The 12,501-nt window shown below is 45.8% G+C and overlaps 1 protein-coding gene across 1 annotated transcript; it reads right to left on the bottom strand.

The window, feature by feature from the left end:
* Positions 1-2,519: 2,519 nt before the first annotated feature.
* On the bottom strand, positions 2,520-6,954 carry LOC137299387 (7-alpha-hydroxycholest-4-en-3-one 12-alpha-hydroxylase-like). The gene has a single exon (XM_067968094.1). The coding sequence runs from the start codon at positions 6,792-6,794 to the stop codon at positions 5,274-5,276; it is 1,521 nt and encodes a 506-aa protein (XP_067824195.1). The 5' UTR covers positions 6,795-6,954; the 3' UTR covers positions 2,520-5,273.
* Positions 6,955-12,501: the final 5,547 nt, after the last annotated feature.

Below are 12,501 nucleotides of genomic sequence, written 5' to 3'. Positions count from 1 at the left end.
CTGCGTGCAAAATTATATGCTGTGTTTTTTACATTACAACAGTGATTAAACTTCAAAACTACTTCAATGGCTGAAAAGTACTTTGGGACGTCCTGAGGTTGTGAAGGAATAGAAGGTTATGCTGATAGGATGAGTTGAATTATGGTGGGAGCAGGCTCTTGTGGAGCATAAAGACTGTCATAGACCAGTTGGGACGAATGGGCTGTTTCTGTGCTGTAGTTTCTATGTAATTCTCGGTAAAATAGCGCATGGCGTAGAGGGAGATGGGGGTGAATTTACCTTTACAAATCAGGGAGTGGAATTTTTAATTTTTTAAAAATTCATTCATGGGATGTGAGCGTCGCGAGCAAGGCTAGCATTTATTGCTCATCCCTAATTGCCCTTGAGAAGGTGGTGATGAGCCGCCTTTTTGAACCACTGCAGTTCATGTGGTGAAGGTTCTCCCACAGTACTGTTAGGTAGGGAGTTCCAAGATTTGGACCAAGCGACGATGAAGGAACGGCGATATATTTCCAAGTCGGGATGGTGTGTGACTTGGAGGGGAACGTGACGATTGTGTTGTTCGCATGTGCCTGCTGCCCTTGTCCTTCCAGGTGGTAGAGGTCATGGGTTTGGGAGGTGCTGTCGAAAAAGCCTTAACGAAGAAAATACATTTGTACCAATCCCGGCTGAAATTTACAGCCTTTGGTGCACACTCCCACAGAGTATATTTTCCAAGCGCTTCAGTTAAAATACTCACCACATATTCATTTTATGGTTGTGAAAGATGCCATATAAATGCAAGTTATTTCTCTTTCCTTCTGAGGCAAAAGTAATGGAGAGTTGCCAAAATACTGATTAACATTTGTAAAACAATACTGCTAAAAGGTTTCAGTAAACCTACCTTACTTCGAGTTCAGGGTCTGCTTTTGTACAATGAACTCTGTGACTCAACAAGAGCACTTGAATTTATTCAGCCCGTCTCTCACTGAGACCAACACACCACAACTTCTGTTTCCTCTTTCAAGGTCGAAACCTGGAGGACAGCACCTACAATGCAGCACTTCATCAATATTGCACTGAAATATCATAAAATCGCACTGCACAGGAAGAGGCCATCGTGCCTGTGCCGACTCTTTGAAACAACTATCCAATTAGTCCCATTCCCCTACACTTTCCCCATAGCCCTGTAATATTTTTCCCTTCAAGTATTTATCTAATTCCCTTTTGAAAGTTACAATTGAATCTGCTTCCATCACCCTTTCAGGCAAAGCATTCAGATCATTACAACTCCGTAATGACCTGCTTAAAAAAATGTTTCCTCATGTCGCCTCTGGCTCTTTTACCGATCACCTTAAATCTGTGTCCTCTTGGTACTGACCTTTCTGCCACTGGAAACAGTTTCTCCTCCTTATTTACTCTATCAAAGCCGTTCATGATTTTGAACACCTCCATCAAATCTCCCCTTAACCTTCTCTATTCTAAGGAGAACAACCCCAGCTTCTCCAATCACTCCACGTAACTGAAGTCCTTCATCCCTGGTACCATTCTAGTAAATCTCTTCTGCACCCTCTCTAAGGCCTTGGCATCCATCCTCCGGTGTGGTGCCCAGAATTGGACACAATAATCCAGCTGAGGTCTAACCAGTGTTTTATAAAGGTTTGGCATAACTTCCTTGCTTTTGTACTCCATGCCATTAGTAACAAAGCTCAGGATCCCGAAGGCTTTAACAGCCTTCTCAACTTGTCCTGCCACCTTCCAAGATTTGTGTATGTGCATCCCCAAGCCTCTCCTCATTCTTCCTACTAAAATGTATCACTTCACACTTCTGTTTAATTTCACCAGTCTGTCTTTGTCCTCCTGAAGTCTGTTACTATCCTCCACATTGTTTACTACATTTCTGAGTTTCATGTCATCTGCAAACTTTGAAATTATACCCTCTGTACCCAAGTCGAGGTCATTAATATATATCAGAGGAGCAGTAGTCCTAATACTGACCCCTGGGGGACACCACTACACATTTCCCTCCAGCCTGAAAACAACCTTTCACCATTACTCTCTGCTTTCTGTCCCTTAGCCAATTTTGTATCCATACTGCCACTGTCCCTTTAATCCTATGGGCTTTAATTTTGCTAACAAGTCTATTATGTGGTACTTTATGAAATATACACATCAACCGCACTACACTCATCAACGCTCTCCGTTACTTCATCAAAGAACTTAATCAAGTTAGTCAACGACCCCTCATTTCGACATCAGCTATAATTTTCTTCTGTGAGTGAAACTGTTCTTTTAAACTCATATGGTGCTGGGACAGAATTAAAGCAATTCATACCAAATTAAATCTTAGACAGAAATGCTATAATTTGTGGCAGTGATCTCATAAAACAGCACAAAGTTGTGCTCTGCTTGAATTCAGGGAGGTTGGGTTCATCATGTGGCGACTTTGCGGTTCTAGAATTCTCATAGAAAATCTACCGTCATATTTAAAATTGATGCTTCCTTGAAACGAGAATAAATGAGGACAACACAGCTTCTTTTAAAAGAAGAAAAAATTATTTATTTTTTTGCTGTTCAAAACAATAGTCTGCAGCTGATTCCAACCATGCAAAGAATTACTCCCCTCTACTTCATCAGCTCTTTCCCTACATTATAACAGTGACTACACTCCAGAAGTACTTCATTGGCTACAAAGTGCTCTGGGAGGTACTGAGGTCGTGAAAGACACTAGATAAAATGCAAGTTCTAGCTTTCCAGTGTTACCACACGGGACGGTAGGCTATGTCAATGTGTCAGCTGTGGCTCAGTTGGTAGCACTCTTGTCTCTGAGTTAGAAGGTGGTGGGATCGAGTCCCACCCCAAAGACTTGAGCATAAAAATCTAAACTTACACTCCCAGTGCAGTACTGAGGAAACACCATGCTGTCAGGCACAAAACTTGGAAGAGTAGTAAACAGTGAGGAAGATAGTGATAGACTTCAAGAGGATATAGATAGGCTGGCGGACAGGTGGCAGATGAAATTTAACGCAGAAAAATGCGAAGTGATATATTTTGGTAGGAAGGGCAATATAAACTTGAGGGAACAACTCTAAACAGGGTACAGGAACAGAGAGATCTGGGGAGAAAATGTGGAATATTGGGCAACCCAGCTGGCAGAAAGTGGGGGCGGGGATCACGATATGGGGGAATATTTTTTTATTCATTTATGGGATGTGGGAGTGCCTGGCAAAGCCAGCATTTATTGCCCATCCCTAATTGCCCTTGAGAAGGTGGTGGTGAGCCGCGTTCTTGAACCGCTGCAGTCTGTGTGTTGAAGGTTCTCCCACAGTGCTGTCAGGGAGGGAGTTCCAGGATTTAGACCCAGCGACAATGAAGGTGGGGATAGGGTGGCAGCAGCCACATTATTCACTCTTGTTCCTGCTGGCCCCACAAAAATACTTTTAACACTTACCTTCTCGAGCCCCTTCTGCTGTACCGCCATGTTTTAGAGTGCATCCGCGACACACACTCCTCCCAGCACGCCGTTAAAGCTGCAAGGGGGGTTTCCTATGCACGTCAACGGAGTCCCTGATCTGCACAGATTCGTGAGACTCCTGCCTGTTTCGGGCTGGCGCCTCAACATTCCCAGCAGAAGACACCAGGGAAAAATGGCGGCGGAGTGGCAGCGGGGCGGTAAATCGACTGCCTCCATTTTAACTCCGTCATTTGCTCCGTTTCTGTCGGGCGGAGGGAGTTAAAATCTCCCTCAGTGGTTCATACAGGAGAAAAATACTAGCACAGTCTTGATGGGTAGAATGGCTTGTTTCTGAGCTATCACAGGTAAAAGCATTAAGAATAATCTTGCAGGACCAATCTAAGGAATTCTTTGTAAAGAAAGGAAGATTTAGAATCATAGAATGATACAGCACAGAAGGAGGCCAATTGGCTCATTGGGCCTGTGCCGGCTCTTTGAATAAAAACATAAGAAATAGGAGCAGGAGTAGGCCATACGGCCCCTCGAGCCTGCACCGCCATTCAATAAGATCATGGCTGATGTTTGACCTCAACTCCACTTTCTTGCCCTATCCCCATTAGTCCGTGATTCCCTTAGTGTCCAAAAATCTGTCAATCTCAGTCTTGAGTAAACGCAACGACTGAGCATCCACAGCCCTCTGGGGTAGAGAATTCCGAAGATTCACAACCCTTTTGAGTGAAGAAATGTTTCCTCATCTCGGTCCTAAATGGCTGACCCTTTATCTTGAGACTATTACCCTAGTTCTAGACTCTCCAGCTGGGGAAACAATCTCTCAGCATCTAACCTGTCAAGCCCTCTAAGAATTTTATATGTTTCAATGAGATCACCTCTCATTCTTCTTAACGCCAGAGGATATCGGCCCATTCCACTGAATCTCTCCTTATAGGACAACCCTCTCATCCCAGCAGTCAATCGAGTGAACTTTTGTTGCGCACCCTCTAAGGCAAGTATATCCTTCCTTAGGCAAGGAGACCAAAACTGTGCACGGTACTCCAGGTGTGATCTCACCAGACCACTATATAATTGCAGCAAGACCTCCTTACTCTTATACTCCAAACCCCCTGCAATAAATGCTAACATATCATTTGCCTTCCTAATTGCTTACTGTACCTGCATGTTAACTTTCTGTGATTCGTGTACAAGTACAAATCCCTCTGCATACCAACATTTCTCACTCTCTCACCTTTTTAAAAAAAAATTCTGCTTTTCTATTCTTCCTACCAAAGTGAATAATTTCACATTTCCCCACATTATACTCTCATCTGCCACCTTCTCGACCACTCACTTAACTTGTCTATATCCATTTGCAGCCTCTTCGCGTCCTCCTCACAACTTACTTTCCCACCTAGCTTTGTATCGTCTATCCAAGAGCTATCCAGTTAGTCTCACTGCCCTGCTCTTTCCCCATAGCCCTGCAAATGTTTCCCCTTCATGTCTTTCCTAATATATCCAATTCTCTTTTTAAAGTGACTATTGAATTTGCTTCCACCACACTTTCAGGCAGTGCATTCCAGATCATTGCAACTCACTGCGTCAAAAATTATCCTCATCTCCCCTCTGGATCTTTTGCCAATTTTCTTAAATCTGTGTCCCCGGTTACCGATCCTCCTGCCACAAACAGCAACGTGACAATGACCTGGTAATCTGTTTTAGTGATTAGTTGGTTGGGGGATAAATATTGACCAGTCCGCATATTATTTGAATCTGTTGACAGGTATGTGTATGTTAATGTGTAAGTTTGCAATAAGACATTGACAGAAGATAATACATTTATATTTCATCAGAATCTCAGACGGTATTTGAACTGCACATCGTGAGTGGGTTGCATTGTCCCAAAGCCCCAACGGCTGCTGTTTATGGGAGGGATTTCTTCATCGGGGTTTACCAGGTCAAACTCGAAGTAACTTAACATCAAGAAAACAAACTGCTTCAACTCGTTGACGGCGAAGAAACGACCCGGGCACATACTGATCCCGGCACCCCAGGGCATGTTATAATACTTCACCTTCTGCCCGCCCTTGTAGAAGTAGGTCTTCCTCGTTCCGTCTAGATTCAAAAACCTGTTGTACCTGAAGGTATCTGGCTGGGGGTGGACTTCTGGATTCATCTGAGCCGACAGATAGGGAAAGAGAGCCACCCTGTCCCCCTTGCGCACAGTGTACTCCCTCCCGTCTGCCATCCTGAGAGTGGTATCCTCTAGCACAGCTCGCATCAAGACTGGGGCGGCCGTCAATCGTAGACTCTCGTCCACAGCGCTGTCCAGGACAGGGGTCTTCAGAAGCATGTCCCTGGTCAGATTAATGGGTGGACCTCCCGCTTTGGTTTCCTGGCCAGTTTCCTTGAGAATTTTGTCTATTTCTCCCTGCACGGCCCTCATGGCATCCGGATATCTGATTAAATACAAGAGAAGCCAGAAGGCGGAAGGTCCGGTGTTGCCTTGCGAAGCCCAAAGGAGCAGGAACATGTACCGATTTTGCATGGAGACCTCCACTCCCTCCTTGACCATCTGTTGCTGGCGCTCGGAGACCCAGCCACTGATATTCTCCTTGTTGGATATCTTCACCATGGACAGCAAGTCCCAGAACATCCTCTTCAACCTCTCCGCTTCAATCTTCTGCTTCGGAGGAAGCACGGCGTAAGCCAGCCTTGGGAACAGACGGTCGTACTTCCTGAATTCGTAGAAGATTTGGTCAGAGTGGTCTCGGTCGTATTGCTTCGCTTTCTCCTGGTCGCCCTTGGCCGGCTCAGTACCGAACAGGGAGAGGTAGCCGGCTCTGAAGACGATGTTGTAGCAGAAATTGAACAAGCCTTCTTGCTTCCATTCCCGTACACCGTTTTCAGTCTTACCAACGTTGTAAAGCATCAGATTCTGTAAATTCTCCATCATCACTTGAGTTAAATTAACCAAACCGTCCCCCGTAAGGTGCTTGCTACTCGCAGCCGCCAATAACTTGTGGTCGTTGTCTTGAGCGTGGTATCCGAACACTCTGGCAACCAACTCTATTGCAAATTTTTCAAAGTCCAGTTTCGATCTCGATTCCTTTACCACGACCCCGTAAGAGAGGGGGTCCATCAGGAAGGTGATGTAATACCCGGCTATCTGCACTGTGAAGACATCCCCGTGCTTTCTCTGCATGTCCTGCAGGAACTGTGCCGTGTTCCTTCTGAAGGACAAGACGTGTCCGAACCAGGGCAGGTATCCGGCGTCCAAAGGTGGTTCGTTGCAACGCCTTCTTCGGAAAACACCCAGAAAGTAAAAAACGGTGAGGAGAAGGATGACCAGAATCAAGAGAACAGCCATGTCACTGGATCGTGTTGTTTCTAGAATTGTACAAGCTTAATATGAAATCAGTCGTGAATCCCAGGTTATTTGACCCGTGGTTTCGCACTGTGTCCAGCCCGCTGTGGGAGCAGTCACTGCTCCAGATTTCCTTCTGTGCAGTTGTGTCCGTTGTCACCGACTTTCCACCACCCGCATGCTAGTCTGCGCACGCGCACTGTATGTCGCCAACTGCGCGTGCGCACCAACTGCCCTCGTTGCGGTTCATGAAAAGCGCGGACAGGAGATCGAGCGACAACAGTTGAGCCGATGGAGGTAGTGACAACGGGGAGAGGAGAGAAGATCCGAAGGAAAGGCAGAAGCAGGGGAGGGGAAGAAGAACGGATGGGGGAGAAGCTGAGGGAGAGTGAGGGGGAAAAAGCTGAGGGAGAGTGAGGGGGAAAAAGCTGAGGGAGAGTGAGGGGGAAAAAGCTGAGGGAGAGTGAGGGGGAAAAAGCTGAGGGGGAGTGAGGGGGAGAAGCTGAGGGGGAGTGAGGGGGAAAAAGCTGAGGGAGAGTGAGGGGGAAAAAGCTGAGGGAGAAGGGGGAAAAGCTGAGGGAGAGATGGGGGTGGGGGCGAAGGCAGAGAAGCTGTGCCGAAATGTTAGTTGTGTGGAGAGACTGGAGAATCTGGGGTTGTTCTCCATAGAGCAGAGAAGGTTAAGAGAACATTTAATAGAGGTGTTCAAAATCATCAAGGGTTTTGATAGAGTAAATAAGGAGAAACTGTTTCTACTGGCAGGGGGTGGGGCTGGGGGTTGGTAACTGGAGGATGCAGATTTAAGGCAATTGGCAAAAGAACCAGAGTGGGTATGAGATTTTTTTTTTATGCAGGGTGAAGGGTAATAAGGGTGTACGATGTGCTTAATGTCTAAGTAAATTAAAGCTGGTGTGTTAATAGCAAGCTGGCTACAAAACAGAAAAGAGAGTAGGAGTTAAGGGTAGCAACTCCGATTGGCAAAAGGTGGGAAGTGGTGTTTCACAGGGATCGGTGCTGGGATAATTGATATTATCGATGTGGATTCGAGAATCGGAAGTGCAATTTCAAAATTGGCGGACGACATCAAGTTGGGGGGTATAGTTAATAGGAAGGAAGAATGTGTCAAAATACAAGAGGACATTAATAAATTTGCAAAAGGGTGTGTAATCTGGAATGCACTGCCTGAAAGGGGAGTGGAAGCAGATTCAATAGTAACTTTCACAAGGGAATTGGATAAATACTTGAAATGGAAAAATTTATAGGGCTATGGGGAAAGAACATAAGAAATAGCAGCAGGAGTAGGCCATCCGGCCCCTCGAGCCTGCTCCACCATTCAACAAGATCATGGCTGATCTTCTACCTCAACGCCATTTTGCTGCACTATCCCCATATCCCTTGATGCCTTTAATATCTAGAAATTTTTGATCTCTGTTTTGAATATACTCAACGACTGAGCCTCCACAGCCTTCTGGGGCAGAGAATTCCAAAGATCCACCACCCTCTGAGTGAAGAAGTTTCTCCTCATCGCAGTCCTGAATGGCCGACCCCTTATTCTGGGACTGTGACCCCTGGTTCTAGACTCCCCAGCTAGGGGAAACATCCTCCCTGCATCTACCCTGTTGAACCGTGTAATATTTCCAAGTTTGCTGACGACACAAAACTAGGTGGGATCATGAGTTGTGAGGAGGATGCAAAGATGCTTCAAGGCGATTTAGACAAGTTGAGTGAGTGGGCAAATACATGGCAGATGCAGTATAATGTGGATAAATGTGAAGTTATCCACTTCGGAAGGAAAAACAGAAAGGCAGAGTATTATTGAAATGGTGATAGATTGGGGAATGTTGATGTACAAAGGGACCTGAGTGTCCTTGTCACTGAAAGCAAATATGCAGGTGCAGCAAACAGTTTGGAAGGCAAATGGTATGTTGGCCTTCATTGCAAGAGGTGAGAGTGACTGCCCAAGGCATCAAGGCAGCATTTGACCGAGTGTGGCACCAAGGAGCCCTAGTAAAATTGAAGTCAATGGGAATCGGGGAAAACTCTAGTGGCTGAAGTCATACCTAGCACAAAGGAAGATGATAGTGGTTGTTGGTGACCAATCATCTCAGCCCCAGGACATTGCTGCAGGAGTTCCTCAGGGCAGTGTCCAAGGCCCAACCATCTTCAGCTGCTTCATCAATGACCTTCCCTCCATCATAAGGTCAGAAATGGGGATGTTCGCTGATGATTGCACAGTGTTCAGTTCCATTCGCAACCCCATAGATAATGAAGCAGCCTGGCACTTTCCACTGTTACTTGCCACTTATCAGCCCAAGCCTGGATGTTGTCCAGGTCTTGCTGCATGCGGGCATGGACTGCTTCATTATCTATGGTTCTATTTGAAGAAGAGCAGGGGATTTCCTGGCCAATATTTATCCCTCAAGCAACATCATTAAAAACAGGATATCTGGTCAGTATCTCCTTGTTGTTTGTGGGACCTTGTGTGCAAATTGGCTGCCGCGTTTCCTACAACAGTGACTACACTTTAAAAAGTACTTGATTGGCTGTAAACCGCTTTGGGAAGTCCTGAGGTCATGAAAGGTGCTATATAGATGCAAATCTTTTTATTGCCCTGCATTGGTTGGACATGTTGGGCGTGGAGTCTACTCAGACTGCAAGGTCTCTTTCAGCTTCATTCTTCACTTAATCCAAATGTTGAAGGCACAAAATTCTACGCTGACCACCTCTTTGACCAAGCTTTTGCTCATGTGTGATATCTTTTCATGTGGCTCGGTGTCAAATTTTGTTTGATAATCGTACCTGTGAAGCATCGTGGGACGTTTTACTATGTTGAAGGCGCTATATAAATGCAGTTTAGAGACCAGCAGTTTTCTATTCAAGGCTTAGCCCCTCAAGTCCTCGCCTCTGTCCTGCTCAGCAGAGCTGGGAGCGGACCTCTGTGTCCGGCGAGCTCTCTCCTGGCCTGTCCCTGCCACTTGTACCTGCTGCTCCTCAGTGGTGCTGGGAGTTTCATCACATGCAGACCCCTCTGGCTTACTATCCAACCCACGCGGAGTCCTAAAGTCTGTGCTGGTGCTTGGGAGGGATGGAATGCGTGACGGTGCACCCTCCAGCGGATTGCCCTCATCTCAGGTGTCATCTTCAGGAAGCCTCTTGTTGCTGAGATGGACCTGGAGGAAAGGAACAAGGGTTAGGATGGCACTGAGAGGCTGGACATTAGCAAGTGACAGTTTTCAGAATGTAGCTGGAAGTTGCCAAGCTTACTGAATATTGACTGATGTGAATGAAGGGTTACAAGTAATATGCAGGCATCTTGCATCCTCTTTCTTCACCTCTGCCGATTCTCGTGCCTTTTCCTGGGCCACTAATGTCCAAGGCTTCCTGCTCTGTTTGGGTCAGTGCCATAGGAACAGGAGTAGGCCAGTCAGTCCCCCGAGCTTGTTCTGCCATTCAATTAGATCACAGCTGATCTGTATCTCAACTCCATATACTCGCCTCGGTTCCATATGCCTTACTATCCTTACCTAACAAAAATTATTTTGAAAGTGGGTGACCTCTCATTTGATCCTCACCTTCAGGTCTAAGTGACCTCTTCCAGCCTTACATCCCGGCCAGCAGTGTCTGCTCTGACACCAGGTTATTACTTGAGCCCTGCTGCTTCCCTCTACCATTGGAGGCTGTTCTTTCAGTCACTGTGGCCTCTCTACAGTTGTCTGCAAAACCTTTTTGTCTTGATAGCTACCTCCTTCTGTCTCATCAAAACACCCTTTTCTTTGGCCGTGCTTTTAGTCTCCCTCTCCCCCTAAATTTTCCTTTCTTTTCCTGCTGATTGTCCACTTTTTCTGTTCTCTGAATCATTTTCTTTTAATGTGAGGTGCACTATATAAATGCATGTTCCTGCTTGTTATAAAAATTGTATACCAACCAGTTTGATGTCTGGTACTCTTCCCAAGTCTTGAGGTTATCTACAATTCAAGTTACGGGACATGGAGCCTTAATTCAGAATCTATTAATATTGAACATAAATGTATCTAAAATAAAACAAGCCCATTTTATGATTATACTTTTATTCTAAATCTCATTTGCTTTCATGACCACATTTTCATATTAAATCTGATCTGCTAACAGCCAGTTGGAACAGATGGGGTTAGGGGCAATTATACCCAGTGAAAAGCAGGCGTGGCAGAAGTGGAGACCCAGCCCAACATCATGTGGTCTGCCCTGGACCCCCCGAGGGGTCCTGTGTTTTGACTGGGTGGGGAGGGAAGAGGCGGTGGAAAGCTGGTACTCTCGCTCCTGACCACTCCCCAAGAATTCCTACGGGAGTTGTATAAGCGAATAATCGGGTGAGGATTTGGTTGCGCTGCCACCCATGGTAGCATAGCTCATCAAACGCTCAGCATTGAGGCTCACACGTGATTAATGATGACTGAGGCTCAGTGGGTCGAATCCTTGCCTCTGAGTCAGAAGGTTGCAATTACAAGACCCACTCCAGAGACTTGAGCACAAAATCTAGGCTGACATTCCCAGAGAGTGCTGCACTGTCGGAGGTGGCATCTTTCAGATGAGATGTTAAACCGAGGCCCTGTCTGTCCTCTCACATGGATGTAATAGATCCCACGGCACTATTTTGATGAGGAGCAGGGGAGTTCATCCCGGTGTCGCAGACAATATTTATCCCTGAATCAACATCACTGAAAAACAGATTATCTGGACATTATCACATTGCTGTTCGTCGGACCTTGTTGCGTGCAAAATTATATGCTGTGTTTCTTACAACAGTGATTACACTTCAAAGATACTTTATTGGCTGAAAAGCACTTTGGGACGTCCTGAGGTTGTGAAGGAATAGGAGGTTATGCTGATAGGATGAGCTGAAGTAGGGTGGAGTAGGCTCGTTTGGAGCATAAACACTGTCATAGACCAGTTGGGACGAATGGCCTGTTTCTGTGCTGTCGTTTCGATGTAATTCTATGTAAAATAGCGCATGGAGTAGAGGGAGATGGGGGTGATTTTATCTTTATAAATCAGGGAGTGGATTTTTAAATTTTTTAAAAATTCATTAATGGGATGTGAGCGTTGCTAGCAAGGCTTGCATTTATTGCCCATCCCTAATTGCCCTTGGGAGGGTGGTGGTGATCCGCCTTCTTGAACTGCTGCAGTCCGTATGGTGAAGGTACTCCCACTGTGCTGTTAGGTAGCGAGTTCCAAGATTTTGACCCAGCCACGATGAAGGAACGGCGATATACTTCCAATGCAGGATAGTGTGTTATCAAATGGCACAGCAGGCTCGAGGGTCCGAATGGCCTACTCCTGCTCTTAATTCATATGTTTGTATGGAGGGGAAGGTGCACTTGGTCATAGAATAATACAGCACAGAAGAAGGCCATTCAGTCCATCGTGCCTGTGCTGACTCTTTGAAAGAACTATCCAATTAGTCCCAGTCCCTTGCTCTTTCCCTGTGGCCCTGTAAATTTTTTCCCTTCAAGTATTTATCTAATTCCCTTTTGAAAGTTACTATTAAATCTGCTTTCACCACCATTTCAGGCAATGCATTCAGATCATTACAACTCCGTAATGACCTGCGTTCAAAAAAAGTTTCCGCATGTCTCCTTTTGGCACTTTTGCTGGTCACCTTAAGTCTGTGTCCTCTTGGTACCGACCCACTTGTAACAGTTTCTCCTCCTTATTTACTCTATCAAAGCCGTTC

This window comes from Heptranchias perlo, chromosome 2 (assembly GCF_035084215.1).
Source record: "Heptranchias perlo isolate sHepPer1 chromosome 2, sHepPer1.hap1, whole genome shotgun sequence".
Taxonomy (NCBI): domain Eukaryota; kingdom Metazoa; phylum Chordata; class Chondrichthyes; order Hexanchiformes; family Hexanchidae; genus Heptranchias; species Heptranchias perlo.
Note: the sequence above shows the minus strand (reverse complement) of the source record. Positions and strands in the feature narration are given on the sequence as shown.